This window comes from Nestor notabilis, unplaced genomic scaffold (genome assembly GCF_000696875.1).
Source record: "Nestor notabilis isolate BGI_N333 unplaced genomic scaffold, ASM69687v1 scaffold311, whole genome shotgun sequence".
NCBI classification, from domain to species: Eukaryota; Metazoa; Chordata; class Aves; order Psittaciformes; family Psittacidae; genus Nestor; species Nestor notabilis.
Window position 1 is genome coordinate 52,315 of NW_009913107.1, and position 20,073 is coordinate 72,387.

Consider the following 20,073-nt stretch of genomic DNA (forward strand, 5'->3'; position numbering starts at 1 on the left):
CTTTCCTAAACTGGCACTAAAAAGCTTTACAATCTTTTTCACTGTATTACTCCCCCAAATAGCTTGTTTCCAAAAGACCGTAACAGTGATTAAAGGTAGGTCAGCACTGGGTCTGTGTGGTGGTTTAAGCCCAGGTGGCAACTAAGTACCACTCAGCTGTTTGCTCACTTGCCCCAGCTCCCTAGTGGGATCAGGAAGAGAAAAAGTAAAAAAAACCCAACACTGGTGGGTTGAGATAAAAACAGTTTAATAATTGAAATAAAAGTAAAATATAATAATAATAACGATGATGATGGGGAATAAAGAGAGAGAAAGGCATAAACCCCACCCCCCAAGAAAAAGCAGCAGTGATGCACAATACAATTGCTCACAACCTGCTGACCAATATCCAGCCTGACCCGAGCAGTGGTCAGTCCCTTCCAGGTAACTCCCCCCAGTTTATATACTGAGCATGATGTGCTGTGATATGGAATACCCCTTTGGCTAGTTCTCTGCTCCCTCCTGGCTTCTTGTGTCCCTCCTCACTGGCAGAGCATCGGAGACTGAAAAGTCCTTGATCAGGGTAAGTGCTACTTAGCAACAACTAAAACATCAATGTGTTATTAGCATTGTTCTCAGGCTGAAGCCAAACACAGCACTGCACCAGCTACTAGGAAGAAATTAACTGTATCCCAGCCTCAAGCCAGGACAGGCTGAGTTTCAGTTCTGGACTGCCTCATGTTAATGTCGTAGCCCATCACCTAAAGACACTAAGAAAGGCCTTATACGAATATATATCAATAAAGAACTTGCTGTTCTCTTCACTATAAAGATGCAAACAGGTTGAAAAGTTTTTTGGTTTACTGGTTTTGTGTCAGCCAGTATGATTAAGTATGACCTTCTACTGGTAGATAGTAATCTTCAGCTTGGTACGACTCAAAAAATCAAGAGGGACAATGTGCGGGAGTGGCAGAGGGGTACAATTGAATTGTGGAGCACTGATCCAAAGATAGTGTACACTAAAACTGAGGACCATAAAACTTGGTTAATGCTTACATTTGTTACACTGTGGGCCAAAGAAAATCATGCTTTATATATAGTTGCTATGCCTGTTAGGAGGAACAGCAGCACTGAAACACAGAATTAAACCATTCCTGATGCAAAAAGGTATCAACAACATCCTGAAGTTATCCTTAACCAGAAAGCCACTGTATTTATTTATGAGTGACTTGAGCTTGGCCTTTCCTTGGAGAGTCAGGAATACTGTTTCCATGATCCCAAGCCACTTCTGGCTTACTTCAATATTCCGAGTGAGATTTCAAAAGAAATAGAGCTGAGTGCCAAATTGGAAGTGGCTTCCACTGGAGCTGGCTGCTTACCAGCAGCTATTGTGACTAAGTGTCTTCTGTGATGCAAAATCTATGTGATTTTCTTCTCTGTCACTGGCCCTTTCTTCTATACGTTTCTTTACAGCTAGAACCAATTCTCGAATTCAGGTGTCATCCTTCCAGCCTTCTTTCCAAACCCCTCCTTTGAACGCAGTTTTTTTCCAAGAAGACTATCCACACTGAATTATCAGGTAACTGTAAGACTATTACTTTCAGATTGATTTCAGACAGCTGTCAGATGAAATAATAAGCATGAAACTACAAACAAATGGGTTCATCTTCACTGTAAAGTACAGAGCTTTGTCTTTCTGCGCATGGACCACTATCAACATATCAGCTTGTAAATCACCTAGCAGTGTATGACATCTAGTGTTGATACTATTTATGTATCAGCAATAATGATGAAATTACACAGGAAATACTAACAGGCCTTGCATCATTTCTAGTCTATTTCTTAAAAACTATGAATGTATTACAGAGATTGTCTCATCTTCCCCTATGTCTCCCTCCAGAAAAAAATCCCTTCAATCTGTATGTTACTTAATCTTTAATGACACTAATTTTTATTTTCCTTTAATGTCTCAATGGAGTGATTTTATTACATTTGAACTGAAAAAAAATATAAATTTAAAAAGTCAAATAATCCACATTCTGTATTTTGGCCAAAAGTAAAACTGAGATTATATACAATATAACTGGATATTTTAGCTGGATTAGCTGCATTTAGCTATAAAAGTTAATCAGTTATTTCTGATAAATTTACTTCTTGTAAGTAGAAACAGCAAGTCTCTCAGTCATTATTCCGGTAACTACTGAGCCAACAGATTTCTCTGGTAAGGAAACCACGTGTGCCTGTAACCCCAGGGTGAAGATAAGCCATTTGACACAATGATTCAGCAGTTACCAATCAACTCGACAGTGTCACAAACTCTACCTGGCAACAGAATTCGCTGAAATAAAGACTCAGTCACCCTGGCTGGCAAGGACCAAAGCTGTACTGCTTTAAAACCCAAATATAGTATTACTTTGTCTGTAGTAAAATGTTCACAAGGGTTCTATCCAGGAGGACAACACAGAGTAACAAATTTTTGATAGTGTACTGCATGAATATATCTAATCTCACCAGTCACTGATGAAGCTATCTTACTCTGCAGTATCTGATTTCCAAGGAAAGAAAGATAAGAACAATGTGGGGAATAGATGATAATTTTAGTAAGAGTGTTTAAACAGTGTCTAAACAAGTGCAGGGAAGAGCACTGCAAGAGTTCCTGCTTTCCTAAGGGTGCTAGAAAAGTAGCAAGAAGCAGCAGTAACTCAACACATGCACTGGCGGCACTTTTACCTGGAGTGCAAGGCTGTGTTGTGACCAGTGAACTCTGCAGGCATGGATTCAACTTATTAAAGTTAAAATATTCTGAAACCAGCTAGAAAAAGGTCAGATTTAAGAGCTGAAAACAAAGCTGACTGGCATTTGAGCTCTGCTTGTAGGCCAGACTATCATTAAGATGAAGCCTACCACCTGTCTTGCACTTTTTAAGGAAGTTGTGAGGAGCACCAGAGAAGCCACCTTGGGAGGCCACACATCTAGCCAGTGAAGCCTACTTTTAAATTAGACTTTGAGCTTTAGGAGAAAACCCCAAGGGCATTAAAGTCAGCTAACGGTTTGAGCTTTTCAACCTCCCTTAGCTGTACTTTAGAAGATGGTGCCCAACTGGGTGACAGCCTTTAAGAAAGCTAGCAAACACTACGGCTGCTACCTCAGGTCTGCAGCTGCTCCTCTAAGTGTCCCCACTGTTTTCTGTGTTTGGCAGTTTTCTCCATTGAGGATTCAGTCACAGTAAGAATTCGCTCAATTTTAAAGGCTTCTTAATTTTATCACTTCTCCATCCTGTTCTTGAGACTGGATATCATGAAAACGAGCTTATAAATGCCTATTTTCTACCATCCAGTCACATGCTCTGCTGCTTAAGTCACGGGCATTTCAGTTCACTTGGTCCTCTTGCTTCTGTACAAAACACCCCCACAAAGCCCGGCCAGATCATGTTCTTCATCTATTATTCTACATCAGATCAAACCCTCCCTTTGATATTTCATACTCCAAAGCATTTAGTAGGTGACAAAGCTTCCTAACCATATAAAGTAACTAATCTGGAAAGGGTCTTGCAGAACCAAAACCCAGGTACTTTTTCAGCAGCTGAGTGGAACAACAACAAAACATTCAGATAAACACAATTCAGATCCAAACACTGCACTCATCACACATCACAGACCACGAAAGTGAAACATTTAACGCTATATCACAAGCAGTATCTCCCACAAGTAGCATTCATGTCTGACACTGTACAACTGTGAAAGTGTTCAATTTACAGCTTTGCAGGTGCTTAGAGTTTGATTTTACAAGATTTAGCATATTCTAGGATGAGATTCATTCTACCAGCACTGGAGATCTACAATGCAGACAACTACGGCTGATTCAGTTCTTTTAGATTTCCTTTATAATCAATAGGAAGAAACAGGCACTTCCAGCACACAACTAATTTAAAAATATTTTATGGTCAACTTCACAATAAAATGTATTGTGCTGTCACCTTCACTAATTATTCTGACTAGATTTATTCCCCAGGTCTACACTGACTATAAAGGGATTCTAGCATGAGTAATTCCAATGCAGACATACTCACTTTTATGAATAAAATTAATCTTAAAGAAAACTGTATTCTAAGTATTAAATTTATCTGTGTAATCACTGATAATTAAAAGGAAGCTTGCTTTTTGTTGTTCAAAAGCAAATAACCTAGACAGTAACATTCTAATAAATTATTCAGATGAAGTATTATAATGTATTGCAATATTTTAAGTTATTAAAGCAGGATAGAATTCTTTCATTGTGTGAAGGAAAGGGAAAATAGGTGGATAACTTCCATACTAAGAAGTCAAAACTTGTAAGAACTACTTTTAGAGAAGAACTATATGCAACTATTACACCTTCATAATTTTGTTCCTAAATGAGCTGTAAAATTGCCTGAAAAACACCAAACAAATGTAATTATTCAAAGAGTAATCATGAAAAAAAAAAGAGAGAGAACAAAAAAAAAAAGACTCTTCCAGAATTTCTGAACAACCTACTGAAAATGTCCATAGATTCAATACAAATTTTCCTACACTGGGACCCTGTTGTTTTGGTTAGTAAGTTCATATTTTCCCCATTTGCTCTTATCAGACAAAGACCTGCTATTAACCTCATTTTTCTTTTTTTTCACATTTACACCAGAAGAGTAACTTAAAAGGCAACACCACACTTACTGGCAAAGCACTGAATAGATTTTCAGAATTTTGTAAAGAATGTATTTTGTAATACCTTTCTGAAGATTTCAGCATGAATTATTTAGGTCAGTTTGATTCTTGAAGTCTAATCACCTACAGAACTTCTGTCTCAGTCAAAACAGTGGAGAATAAAGTAGCCTGAAGTAGCCTCTTTCTTATTTGCATTTCCAGAAAAGAAATAAAATCTGAAATTCAGAGCAGCTTCAACCTTATCAGAAAAGAATCAACTACAGCACTTCTCTCTACAACCACAAGATTTGCAAAGATGTTACCAGGTTTTCCTCTAATACTTCTCCTTGACATACATTTTTGCAGCACAAAAATCCTTTAATATCTTCTCAACTTGAGAGAAGTCATGTTCTGAAAAGCAGTCTGCACACATCACCCTCCAGTACATCCAAAACTAATTTTCAACATGACTGCAAAAGGAATAAAACCCAACAAAATCTTACATGAGAAGAGACAGTCCTGAATATGTTGTGACCAGTGTAATGTTTCCTCTGATGTCAATAAATTTTCTGTCAAATTCGTTGTATATAACATATTGGTAATCTCAATACACTTTCTTGGACTGCATTACAGTCGCTTAGACAAGTCCTTACTGAAACCTCTTAAACAGCCATAAAACTAGGTAAGACAAGACAAGATGAGGTAAGACAAGACAAGACTGTAGCCTACATCAACCTGAAATTCCAAGAGCTGCATATTTATTTAACATATCAGGAAATTTCAGCCTGGAGGAAACGACCACTACATTAATCTTCTGTCATTCTACTGCAGTGAAAAAAACTTGCAAAGTTATAGCAATGAAACAAGAAATACTTCCTACAGCCAGATCCCTGACACATTTACCACTGTTACTCTCTGGCTAGCTGAGCTATGCCTTCAATGCCAGAGTTCCTGTACTACTATTAATGACTGGCATCCACCAAGAATGTTAAGAAGAGTGGGATTTTTTTCCTTTTTTCGTTTCAGTTTCAGCATTCACCTCAATTTCCAGAATCTTCTATAACTAGAAACCTTTGTTTTTCCTATTAGCTTCAAAACCCCATCCTGTCTCCCCACAGCCCCATGTTCCATCACCTCCTCCTCCCCTCTCCAGCCCAGGACCAGCAGCCATTGCTAAAAACAATCCACTTCTGGCTTAAATATTCACAAAGTGCTCAGACGTAGGAGTATGTAGCATGTAACGAGGAAAACCTATCATTGATCCAAAAAGCTTCCCAGCAAGACTACAACACTGAAAGTCATGCTACAAAGATATTGCGAAATGACAGTTTATCTAAGATTTTTTTTTCCTTTCAACCACAAGTAGTGTACTCGTGATTTCCAGCCACACCATCTCAGCCACCCTCTGGAAAAGCCTATTCTCTTGTATTTCATGAGTGGTTCAACAACAGCCCAATCATAGTAACTTTCCACACTGACAGCAATCCTTTCAAACTGAGCAGTCAGATGGCCTCAGATGTACCTTAGGTAGAAAAAAAAAAAAAAAAAAGCCTGAGGGCATCAGAACTGCTTCATCATCTGAAAAATGCTTTTTCTAAAGGAAACAGGTTTCCTGTGCGCCCTTTCTCTGTAATATTTTACACCAATTTCATCAATGAAATTTAAACTGTCCTCTTGAATAGGAATCTTCTGTCAGGACCGTCATTCACAGGGACTCATGATAAATGTTTATAGTGGAATAAGACCAATGTGTATGTTGTACAAAGCTCTCAAAATCCATCTGTGATACATATCTTTTATTATTTGATGTTTGAATGCTATGTAACTTTTTTCTCTTACTTCCAGAAGCCTTACCTATCACCCACTAGAGATCATCTATTTATTAGCTTGTAGTGAACAGTCTGAATAGCCACATCAATACAGTTTTGTGACACAGAGATGACATTTCTGAACTAGAGCTGTTAACAACCAAGGCAAACTTCTCTTAACATTAGTGCTGAATTTAAGCACCACCAGCAGATGTCTAGAGACTGCAGCAGAGCAGAAAATCACTGAGTAAATCACACTCAAGTTGTTCCTGCAGTATTTACAATATTATTTATTTTCAATAAAGAAAATTTGAAATGTTTAGTTCTTTGCTTCCAAAATGAAAAGCAACCTTCTCATGTTTTCTAGAGAGTTTTCAAGGCATACATTTTCTTTTCGTACCTTTTATTTTTAGTAAAAGGCCCCAGACTGTCAGGGGGAGGTAAGACTGCTGAGGCTCCATGTCCCCAGGTCCAGCCAGTAGAAAGGCTGGGCTGCATTCCCAACAGACACACATGCAAACATACATACGCAATACACATGTAGATGGTGGTCCACACAGATGTCTATGGACAGAAACACTCAGCACTCACATGACCACAAGCAACACCGGCAGCCTCATTCCAGGCAAGCAGGATAAAGGTCCACTACTGGGAAAAATATGCATATAAATGATGTTTTTCCTGTAACTGGAAATGTTTTTCCTGTTTTTTTTCCTTCAGTAACTGGCCTTGGATGCTGTTTATCCTCTAGCTGGTGCTGGATGAACTGGACCTCCCAGTTACCTTTCACACAGATGTACTGTGGATCCCCAGTAACTGGCCTTAGACACTACCAGTACCTGACCCCTGTGTCCTCTCATCTCCAGTTGCCTCAAACAGGCCTTCTGGCTGACCTGTGGAACTAATGCTGACCTGAAACATGGCTCCCAGGCCACTTATCCTACTCACTGGCTGGGCCAGCTTGATGTTCACCAGACATTACACGTCAATGTATGTACTAACATATGCACGCAGTTTGGTCTCTCCAGCTGCTGGCAAGCCCAGGCTCAGAGATCACTCTATCATGAGGTGCCTACTTCAGTTGCTGCTACTGAGACCTCCATACACAAATACGCACGCAGCAGAATTCCATCACCTCAGAAAATAAGAGTTAAATGAGAAGGACAGACTGTGGTGATCAGGCACGGTCCAATAAACATCATAGTCTAACAAGCCACCCATTTCCATGTCACTAGTCCGTTTTAACCCCTGCTCTATTATCCTAAGCATACTCCTCCCCAAACCACCTTTATCTCTGTGGTGGGTTGACCTTCGCTGGCTGCCAAGTGCCTACCCAGCTACTCTCTCACTCCCCCTCCTAATGGGAAGGGGAGATAATGCAACAAAGAAGCTTGTGGAGATTGCTTGCAGGCAAAACAGACTTAACTTGGGAACTGGATTTAATTTTTTGCCAATTAAATAGAGTAGGATAGTGAGAAATAAAAACAAAACTGAAAACACTTCTCCTCCACTCCCCCTTCTGCCCAGTCTCAACCGCATTCACAACTCTTCTACCTCCTTCTCCACCGAGCAGTGACAGACAGGGAATGGGGTTGTGGTCTGTTCATAATGCTTCATCAGGGAACTGCTGAGCATGACGTAGTAACTTCTGGCAACCAGCAGTTTTGAAGCAGTGCTTCAAAAATTATTGTTTGTGCTAATTAGCTGGGACCAGCAATTTTTAGTTTATAAACATTAAATGCTCTGTTAAAATAAACTGATCTGTTAGGCAAACATTATTTAGGGCTGCAGACTGAACAAGAGCTATATATTAACGGACTGTCTTAACTATTTTCCCTTTTCTTATTTCAACATTCGTAATATTCCAAATCTTTCAATGATACTTACGAAAAATTATCATAGAAACAATCCTAGTATTTTAACACTCTTGCTGAATCTTGTGAAGAGAAAATAAATGAACAGCAAATTTTCCAGTTTTTACAGCTCAGTTATATACTAAATCCAGTTCCTGTGCTCTAAATACTGCATGAAAGGTGCAGCAGACAGATAACTCAACACCTGTGGTGTTCAACTGTGCAGTTCAAAATCACTGAGAAAGTTCTGTTGGCTTAAGTTTCTGCCAGTAGACTTCGTGCTGGATGACACAGAGTTTGTCCAGGTCAGGAGTTTTGCTTCATGTCACTTTCACCTCTTCTCCAGTTTCTTGTTTCTTCACTTCAGAGATTGCTACACCAGCATGTCCCCAACTCTCCTTCATTGCAAACTTGGTGCCTGTGCTTTCATTGTGTTTTTGGACAGTCACCACTAGCTATCTGTCTGGTATATCCCTTTGCCTCAGTATTTGGTAACTGCATTGCCAGATAGGTTATTTCTAAACATCCCAGAATCTCTCTCTCAGTGTATTCTGTTATGCACAAGGTGTGCTCACAATTGCATCGCGCTACTCTATTTTGAGAAAATTTCACACAGTGAATCGCAAAACATGTAAATTCATATTCACCTACAATAACACTAGTATCAGCCTATAAGGAAAAGTTGAATGATACCGTATACATGTACGTAACATCTAGACATTGAACTACAAATTAGAGTGGCTACAGATTCCCAGATATTTAAAATGTTTAATGAAGTGATACATATAAAATATGATAGCATTATGGACATCTCATAATTGTAAATTTCTCTCAAAAGAAAAACAGACTAAAATTAATTTATTTTTAGCTACTGTACTTCACCAGTAAATCAAAGCATTACCTTTAATATTCAATTCACTGAATCTCTGCCATATCCAGGACTTTCTGTATCAAAAGGAAGAGTCTTAACTGGAAATCACCTGTGCCCTTTGTACTATCAACTTTGCCAATGGGCATACTGCAAGTCTGGTATTTATTCACTGTTACTACCTTGTTTAGATAAAACGGCTACATTTTCCTGCAGCATGTCTTAGACAGGAGTTCTGAAAAAAGGCCCTTAGAAAGACAGCAGAAAAGTAAATAGTAAAAACCCCTCAGAAAATTACTCCTAGCAACAGCAACAACAGTCCAGGTTTTCTGAAGCAGACTCTAGCAGATAACAGCACCTTCACTATGGCAAAAAATGTATTGCAAACCTTGGACTCAAACTAGAAAAAAAGAATTATTCCTTTGATCATTTGTTTGCAATGTATGCAAAATAACACTGAGTTGTCCTGTGAGATTTAGATGCTAACGGTCTCATGCAGTAGTAAAATGTCATTTCTAAATTGTCTTTTTTTTCTTAACACAAAGCAATTATTTGAGATCTCATAATAACACTGCAATATGATTTAACTGATGGACTGCTCAGTCTGTCATTACGACTCCATTTCTTTGCGTATGTGCAAACAATTTCATGTGTCCTTGTTGTTCCAGTGAGGCTGTATTTTCTTAAGAGGTATTTTCTTGAGGGAAATAACCTGAAAATCTCAGAGAAAAAAAAACAAAAAAACCAAAAAAACCAACCCACACAGAAAATGTAAATTAAAAACTGGATGCTATTTAAAATTAAGTGTACTTAAAATTTTTTCCTCTAATTCAACAACCAGGAATGGGGGAAAGTTTGGGGATGTTAAGAAACAAACAGATTCAGCAACGAAATGAAAAAATCAATTAAAAATAGAAATATAGCATACATGGGGATAGACAGAGAAATATTTAGCAAAAATCATGATATATGAGAGGTTATAAAGTAGACAAAACTGTTAGGTTAATCGAAAATACTGAGGAAAAATTTATGGTGGGAGGCCAGACAGCTAGTGAAGTTATATCATATGAGGGACAAAACAAACCTTATGACTACCACAGGTCCATCAGTAGACTTAAACATAGAGATGAAAAGAATATCAACAATAAAGTTCAGTATACGTTTCTGTTCTGTTTCCAAACATAAGGAAGAGGATATTTATGAAATTCTCTCTAACTTGCTACCTACTGAAGAAGAGGTTTAGCAATGTCTACGCAGCACTAGCTTGATGAAATACTAGACCAGAACAGCTTGTACCTGCAATGTCCGGACATGGATAAGATGTTAATCTTTAATTGATCTTAGTACAAAAGTACAGAAGAATGGAAGTAGCTAACACTAGGGATTGCTGTGCATGTTGACGGTGACAATAACAAACTTCCTCATTATCAAGATATTAATGTTCACTGTTATTATCCAAAATAATAAATAAAAGCTACCTGAATAACACAAGAACTGGAAATATATATTGTGCCATCTGGAATTAGATACAATCAGTATGGTATCCATTAGGTATGGCTTTACAAACAGCTTATTTTAAGACAGGAAAGCACATCAAAAACAGGGGAACAGGCACTGTTTGCAAAGAACTGTAGTATAGAAGTCCACAGGAAGCTAGCTAAAACTGTCCAAAACTAATGTTACAAGGAAGGAACAAAGATACTAAAAATCAAACTAGAAACTGTTATACCAGTCTGTGATTATAGACTAATTTGCATGATTTTTATTACTACCTGAACATGTTATGAATTCTGTGTCTGCAACACACATACATATGCACACATATGTGCACACACATAAGGTATTTATAACCTAGCTGAGACTCATGCATTTCTTAGGTCAGTTATTCCCATCTAAGCAAAACTTCAGATGATACTTACCCAAGAATACGGTTCATTCCATGTCTAGCAGCATAATGGAGTGGAGTATTGTGCTGGTATGTTTCTCCATAAGAAGTATTTGGGTCAAGAGTTTCTTTTAGTTGAGGGTTGCTCTCATAGATTTGGCAGGCCAAGTTTTCATCTCCATTTATAAGAGCTTTGCGGAATTTGGTGGTTGTATTTCCCATGTTGCTATCCTAGCTATCAATGGCACTTTTTCCTTTCCCCTTCATCCACTTGTCGTACAATTCTGTAACATGCTTCACAGCCTAAAAAGACAAACAATATTTCAGTTACTCTGTAAAACACTCTTCTGTAGATTAATTCACCCAGAGCAAAAGCGCTGAAAACAGGCATGTGAGGAAGTACACAGGGCCTGTAATCTCTACTCATGAATTGCTGAAGTCCTTCTCAGTAAATACACAAAAAATTCCCAGTTCTTCACAGATTATTTCCCTGACTGTGCCACCTCCCTGTGCAAATATTGTCACTACCTATACTCTTAGAACACACAGAAAAGAAAAAAATGGCCATTATCCACCTGTATTAGAAGACAGGGATGAACACTCACTCTACATGAATCAGAAGTGAACTAGAAGCAGTAGAACCAAAGCAAAATTCTTAAACAAGGAGGTAAAATTCTTCAAAAGCATGCAAGAAATCAGACAACGGTTAAAATTTTACTTAAAGAAGATCATGTAAAAATATGCTTGAAGCACCTGTGCTTGTGTGGGTGGGTGAAACCAGCACCCTTCTGTGCCAGCAAGACGAATGCACATGAACACAGGAATCACCACGGCCCCATCTTAACAGTTCTACTAAGCAGACTCTTTTAAACACCTAAAATTACACTTGGAGATCAACAGTGAATGGGTCCATACAGTGTTGGGCATTATACTGACACAAACCAACTGCACCTTACAAGTACTTCAAAGTACTTCCCAGCTGCTATGCTCCCCAGCCTCTCACCTGTACCTGACAGAAGGGACCAGCAGATCGAGTTGCATTAACACAGGGCAGACACAGCATCTCTGCTCATGAGATGAGACAAGAGAAGCTTATCAGGTTGTGCAGTCAGGAAGAGCACACGCTGGTTTATGTTAGAGGAACAGACAGGGGGCTTGGCACCAGTCTGCAGCTGGCAGCATTCTGAACCTTCTAGGAGGTCTCTTTTGTGCATGAGTCATCCCACCCAGATTGCTCCATTCCAGACCTTTCATCCCACAAAGCACATACTGGGATCCAAATATGCCAGGCACAGCAGATTAGGAAATTGAGATTTATTATGTTGGGCACATATAATGAGGCAGGGCAGGAGCTGCTTCATACCTAGTGCCTTATATTCAACTTGTTGGAACTACCTCAAAAGTCCTATTTCTACTTTGGCTTTCCAGCAGTTACTGGTGCCCAGACAACCTTCTAGACAGAAGAAACAGAGGAATCCAAAGGGCCTAAAGCTGCAGAAAATCCAAGGAAATCAGGATGCAGATGCAATTCATGTGAAAAGGATTTGGGGAAACCTGGGAAAGAACTGCAATAAGATATTTTTGTTTCCCAGAGTAGTCCTCATACAAGCTGCTTTCAGCTATTGTCGTGAACTTACATACCACATTGCATCCCAGTCTTAGAGTAGCTTTGCCCATTCTGCACAAGATCCTACCAGCAGGAGTCTTGCACTGTCTCATCTCTAGAATTCTTCTGAGAGGTCATTTTGGGAAGGGGAGGGAAAAGACCACTTTCATCTTAACCTCACCAGCGCCATTTGAGAAGGAGAGCAGTGGCCTTGATGTGCTCCATCTTCACCCATTTTCCTATAAACCTTTGGTAAGACAGCCCTTATTCTGGATTTACTGTGTCCTACCTTTTGATGTCATTGTGTGAGATTAACAATGACACTGCTGAATCAACTGACTGAACATGCTAAACATGTTGCCCACATTCTCCTGTGACCAGTTACCGAATAAGCAACTGCATTAAACTGCCAAAGCTTCTCACAGTAATAATAAAGTAGGCATTCATCTAAAAGCAAATGCACACCCTTCACATGTTTAGTTATATACACAAGCCAAAGCTCAGATTCTTAAACCACAGTAAGGATTCTGCAGCATTTTATATCTCTCTGTCATCTCTAGAGTTTAAAATACAAACATGCAGATATATTATTTATATTCCTGAAGAAAGCCACTAGATGTTCACATTACCTGTCACAGCTATCAGTGCTGTAGTTTTATGTGTTTTCAGATGCAGACACAGCTGCATTACTCTAAATATTGAATAGTTCCAAGCTTTAATGAAAGACTGAACAAACCCAAGAAAAACTCTACACTCTTTGCAATCAGCCAGCACTTCACATTACCTTCAACAGCTAGGATCTCAAAACTAACTTGAAAGAATGATTTTCAGTAAACTTTGTAATGAGAATAGCTTATGGTATATTATCTGTCAAAACTTATTGACCATCAATAGTTTTTGAGATTATAAACTAAATTAGACAAGAACAAACACCTGAAAAACATTATATTCCTAGAATCTTCATGAAAATCAATAATGAAGATCCCACCAGTGCCCATAAGAAAAAAAGCACAAAGCTTTTTTTCCATCATTTGAAATTAGAAGGTAACAGCATCAATTGCCATGCACTTAATTCTGTATTCCATGGATAGCTTGCGTCAGCTGCAGAACATGCTGCCTCTTGCCCAAAATGGAAATACCAAACATGAGGGAGGGTGTTGAGAGTATAAGGAGATACGATGGTGCCCTCAGGCAGCCTGAGAGGAAGCTGGGGCAGCGTGGTACTGTTGAGAAGTTGAAGACGAGATCTGAATGGATTTAGGCAGGGGGCTGGCAAGGAATAGGAGAATTGAGGGTCTGTGTAGGGAGGCTCTACAGAAGTAAAACCCTCAAGTTACTGCAGTGCAGAAAACACAAAAACTGTAAATGTCACCAATTCTTTTACACACTGAACAAACTTCAGTTATTTTTGATGAAATACGGATATATCAGATGGTAGCACAGTCTTCAACAACTAATAATATAAAAGATGTAGGCACATTACTTGAACCATTACACATATTATCATAACATCTGGGAATTGTAGGAATATGCATCATGTACTCCGTAAGTCACTGAACAAAACAGTGACATCTGCTTCTATTAAAAAAGCTTACAGCCTATGTACACAATAAAGGGTTACATATTATACAGACATGATATAGAAACATGAATAAAATGAGTAAGATAGTTGTCTGCATAACAGGACACTCTCCAAATGAAAAGATTCTCAGTCAAAGGACAGGAAAAATTTGAAGAAAGATGACGAAACCGAGCAATGACGTGGCTTTGAACAGACACAAGAGAAACTCCCCAAAAAAACAGGAATCAGCATAGAGATACTGAAAACTTATTAAATGGCTAATGTAACTATAATCATCACATTATCAAAATAAAATGAAAGATGGGCGTAGTCCATGAAAGCCCTCAGTTGAAGGCAAACAGCTTCTATTTGATGTGATAGCAAGAAATCAACCTCCAGAAGCATGCAAGGAGAGAAGCGACAGGGTCAAAACTAACACAGAAAGCAATTCCGTACTTAAAATACATGATACAATAAACTGTACTAATACCTTTCACTTTCATATAGTATCCACAAGGTCTGTCACCTTTAACACTACAATAGGCATCAGTCTTTTATGCCTTGGAAATTTGGTGGGCCACGCTATAGTTTTCTTTTCTGAATTAGCCATTAAACATGCCAGCAGAAATACAGATAGACAGGGGAGAAGTTGCTTTTGTACTCTGGCTGTGACAGCTGGCTCCCAGACTGTTTGGAAGTCCAGAAGAAACCAAGATGTGAAAGCTGCTGCCTCTCTCAAGCTGCCATGGCTCATGAGTGCCCTGCTGTAAAATATTCAAGATCTGCCCATTTGCAGTCTTCAGTTCTCTTCAGCTAAGAGACCAGCTACATTTGCCTCCAAAGAAGCTTCCACTTCAATTGAAGGAGAAAAAGGACAAAATATGAGCTAATGCAACAAACTTCTGGATCTCAAAATGGCTGAAAGAGGCCCAGTCTGCCTTCTTTTTGTGTTTGGTTTTTTTGTTTTGGTTTTTTTTTTTTTTTTCCATTAAGAGCTTCCAACCCATCATGTGTTCTCTGTGGACAGAAAACTAACAAGACCAATGCTGGAACCAGGCAGTGATTCAGAGAAAAGAAACTTGGTTTGCTCTTTCAACCTCTTGTTTTTGAAGGTGCAGAGCATGTAATACATGTATTTCCTCCTAAAAGAGAGGAAATGGGTGGCAGGGAAGTGGCCTGGAAGGTCCAGCCAGTCTGCAACCTCAGGGAAAAGCTGGAAAGCTCCTGAGGGCTGCTTTAGCAGCACAGGTTGCTAAAGTAGTTTCACCAGCTCCCAGGCTCATATGGGTAATGTGCAGTGTCACTGCCACTGGTCTTGCTCTGCTGTTTGTATAAACCCAGCATTTAAAATTCTAAGGCTATTTTTTTAATGTGCTGTATTATAAAAACATCATAGTTGAACAAAAATGACAACATGAAAATGACAATTTTCAAGTGTTTTATCTGAATAAAATAAGACTTGAATAGAATTTTACGGGACAGAGACAAGATATTTGTTTGGCAGGCAGACATATTCACTAAATTTTCAAGTTCTGAGATAACAGAAGGGCTACGTCTTAAACTTTATCATAACCTTGTAACATTTATAATAACCACAAATATCATAACCTTTTACACCAAACAATACAGCAAAAACTAATGCAATGTTTGCTAACTATATCCCGTATTATTTCAGAATTCCAAACATTAACCATCTCATTCAAAATTAGAAACTGTATTTCTACTGTTGTAAATCTACTATCGCCAAATAAAAGTTTCAGCTTAAACAAAAATACAGAATACTGGTTACACAACCTACCTTTTAAAGTCTAAGGAAAGATTCTCATAAAATCAGTTAGGGACATCACACTTTCTGCTTTGGCAATGAAAAGTAAATCTTCCGTGAGCTTATTAGCAACACTGCTAAAAGCAACACTCTGATACCCTAGCTTTATAAATATTTAACAAAGAGACAACCACTCTCATAGGAGCTTGAAGACTGAGTACAAGATGAAAAAAGGTTGGGTACAGAAAGACATGGGTAGAGCAAGGTTAACAGTGAGATTTTGAGAGCAGTTGCACCAGCTGTCCAATTACTGTTTTTACCCTGGGCACCATCATAGAATAGAAGTGAGTTAGAAGAAGGACAATTGTAATGTTAACGGGATTTTAGAAGGAGTTCCTCCTTTGAAATACTGCTACAGTGCTTCCTAGAAATTTATAATGAATGATAAAATATTGTACGAGTGGGATCAGGTAAGTATTTTTAAAACATCCTGCTCCTAACACTCATTTAGGAAGCACATATTGAACACACAAGTCTTTCATGAGATGACGTACCTCTCAATTTACATTTGAAATGCTTTAATACTAAAGCAGAATTTCTCACTGAATATAGCACTAGCACGTGATCATACAGCAGCTGTTCTGTATCTTGGGAGGATGAAGAAAAGGAAGGGAGACATACTGTACTACACTGTACTGCTTAGGAAAGCTATAAAAATCAGTAAAAAAATACTCATGTTTAAGTATGAGAAGAAAATGCTGTATATTTCCTGCACCAAAAAATCTATCGTCCATATAATGAGCTAAGATCAGCAATGGATTTAATCATCATCTGCAACCATTATTTTACAATATAACTGTGTGTACGTCCACAGTTTAACCTTAAAAGGTTTGAATACGTTTTGCAGCTTAAAAGAAAGTGTACTCCTTATTTGAGAAAAGCAATTTTTCATGTAAACATTATTGTGGAATAGCTAAGCGAGCCAAGCTCAAAGAAACAAGACTTTGCATAGTCTCTCACAATTAAAAATATTATTAAAATAAAATGGAATACATTATTGACTAAAATTAGTATACATTACATGGTTTTTACATCCTTGGAAAGATGTGATAATGAATTGCTTTCACTAAAAGGATAAAGAAAACAGATACTAAAACTACTTATTTTTTCAAAAGTACCTGGCTTTTGCTAAAAGCATCTTCTGTTTCAAGCAGTTAGCTCTAAGGGTAACTTTTATTTGCTTTGGACACTGCAATTGAACAGCTCATTTTCAAAAGGTGAGTTTCTAAATATTTACTACAGAGTCTGTCCTACATTATAAATCATAATTTACTGCAGAAGAGAATCAAGAACAGCTTTGTGGTTTAGGAGAATGCCTAGTAACCTGGTATACTGAGGAGGAGAGTCACATCATGATGTTGGGAATTTTAATCCTCACTACCAGGATGGACTAACACAAATGAAGCAAGTCAAAAGTTATGTTGAAAAACTCTCAGCATATCAAGCCCTCTCCCAGACACAGCTGAAAAAAGCCCTGGTTAGTGCTCCCCTTCTGCCCTTGCCTGCTCCCCTCTCTGCAAAGTGAAGAGCACCTCAGTGCCAAAAATTGCTCACTTTACCAAGAGAACAAAATTAAAAAAGAAACATTCAAATGTGCATACCTACTTCATGTATGGCTGGCAGAGATGGCTAGAATTATGATGTAGCAGAAAAAGCTAGGCTAAAGTTAATTTTTACCTGTTTACAGCAAAGATTTCAGATTTGCCAAATTTTAATTAATGGGCTCTTGCTGGATACTTGCATCTGGAGGAAGATGTCTTCAAAGTTTTAAGCAACAAATGCACTAGAGCAAAGCTTGAGAATCAAGTTATGGAGAAATGGTTGTGGCGGGGCTTGCTTTGATTTGGTTTGTTTGGTTTTGGCGTTTGTTTGTTTTATTTTAAAAACCAGTAATATTCTAAAGTTTGTGTCAAAACTTCAGAAGTCATCAACAGGAAATGATGAAAGCACTTAGGCCTCTTTAAACCTCTGTCAGTGGAACTTGACATTATCAAATTCAGTGTTACATTTTACACATCAAAGTACAGCTGAAAAAAACAACTGATCTGCCAACATCTCACCCTTTGTAGAATGATCCTATGTAATGCTGTTTTAAATACTAAGGTTGAAAAGCAGCAATTCTGTTGAGAGTTGATTTGAATAAAACATAGTGTAGGGTAACGACAGAATTAATTATTTCCTCATTTATATGTTTATGGGATAGAGAGTCTAGCAACTTATGTTACAATCTTTTTATGCTGGCATATGTACCCGACAAGTAGAAGGCTTAAAGTTACTGCTCAACTCAGTAATTTGAGACTGCGGCTTACTGACTCAGGCACAAAGACTTTCATCCAGGTGGAATATTTTCTTTCAGAAATACTTCTTTCATAACTCCAGTTTGTGGAGGAAAAAAAAGGATTTTAAGTATGGCTTTGGTCTTCTTTGCATTGATACACTTACAGGGATTCAACAGGGGCAGCTGCAGCATAAACTAGAAGCAGTTATCACTTCAAGGAAAAAATTCTGCATAGATGTAGTTAAAAGTAATTGCTACATTTATTTTAATGGTGGTGTTTACAGTACTTGCATTCATCATCCAAATGAAATGTGGTAAATCCACTGTGGGGTAGGTACATACACAGATGGCAGGAGAGACAAGATATTGTGCAGCCAAATCAAAGGTATACTGTGATAGACAAAGACAACATCCCTGCACATAGTCAGGGGGGAAAAAAAGCCCCAAATAACAGCACAAGTTAAAAGGAGCATCTGTTTGGGTGCATTTTATTTTTTTTTAATCATTAGGGAGTAGCAATTCAGTAAGACAGAACAAAAGAAGTATCATTCTATAATCATGCACTGGAATATCCAGCAGTCTTATCTGTAATTGCAGATTGTTTTGTATTCATTCCAGGGCACCATGTTTTTAGAAAATTATTTTAAAAATAACAACAAACCCCTCAAAGTTCTCTGAAGTCCAGATAACACTTTGGAGTTGTTCCCAATGCAACCGTCTGTCAAGGCCTTAGTAATCTGATTTAATTTGCTGTAGCTTAGTTACTGATACATGAGAGAGATTCTTCTTAATAATCTTTTTAGGCTCCAGTCATAAAATACAGCAGAACTCTTTCAGGGTTAGCTCTTCACTCTTCAGGTTAAGTAGACTAACCAAATGTAAAATAATCTCTATCTACCGTAATACTGACAATACCACCCTAAGACCTTCTCTATCTAGATCAGAAAGCAGAGAGGCATGAGAAGAAATGTTTGACATTTAGTTAGATTAAGTCAAGCTAACGACAGATATACTCGATAGTTCTGGCATTTTAATCTCGATCACATTGTTATACTGAAAAAGCTCACTATAGTCTGCTTCACTGACTAAAGAAACAATACACTTTTGATACAGTGCATAAACCACTGCTAGTTCAATAAACATCTATAAAAGTGACTTCTCCGCCACAGGTCAATGCTGACAGCACCACTGTTCCATCAAGCAAAAGTGAACAAGTATCACCCAGTCCCTATATAAAGAAGTACCAGCAGCTGATGACTCACAGGACAGATAGCACCAGTGATAAACTACAGAACATGAACCACAGGCTGGAAATGCTCTTAACCAGTGCAGTTCTCTCTCATGTTGGCAGCATGAGAACCCGTGTTGAGGCAGTGCAATGCTTCCCTGGTTTCTCCTTACCCTTACACACACATTGTGGCCAGTGTGTCCACAGGGATGGGAGCGTCTTTGCAAAAAAGATTCAAACACACTCTGTTTAAGTGTAATATAAGCAACAATCCAGCTCAGTTCAGTTCAAGATAAATGTGTGTCCCCTCCAAAATCAGTTTCAACATAGAAAAAGAACACAGTGAAAGCACCACCAAGAGTTACAAGGCAGTAGTTTGCAGATAACGGGCAGATGAGATAAACTGACACTGTATATGGAGCAAAAAGTCTGAAGAAATTTGTGCATTCCTATCAGATTCATCTGCTTTAGAAAAACTGAGGGTAAAGCAACCAGTATTGTAGAGCACTGCTAGAATGTAA

The 20,073-nt window shown here is 38.3% G+C and overlaps 1 protein-coding gene across 1 annotated transcript in view; it reads right to left on the bottom strand.

Annotated features, from left to right (window-relative positions):
• The window catches only part of ANKIB1 (ankyrin repeat and IBR domain containing 1), a 56,388-nt gene extending 45,112 nt beyond the window's left edge, over positions 1 to 11,276 (bottom strand). Inside the window, exon 1 of the mRNA XM_010022746.1 lies at positions 11,089 to 11,276. Within this exon, the coding sequence (XP_010021048.1) occupies positions 11,089 to 11,276 (188 nt within the window). The remainder of the gene's footprint in view (positions 1 to 11,088) is intronic.
• Between the last annotated feature and the right edge of the window lie 8,797 nt (positions 11,277 to 20,073).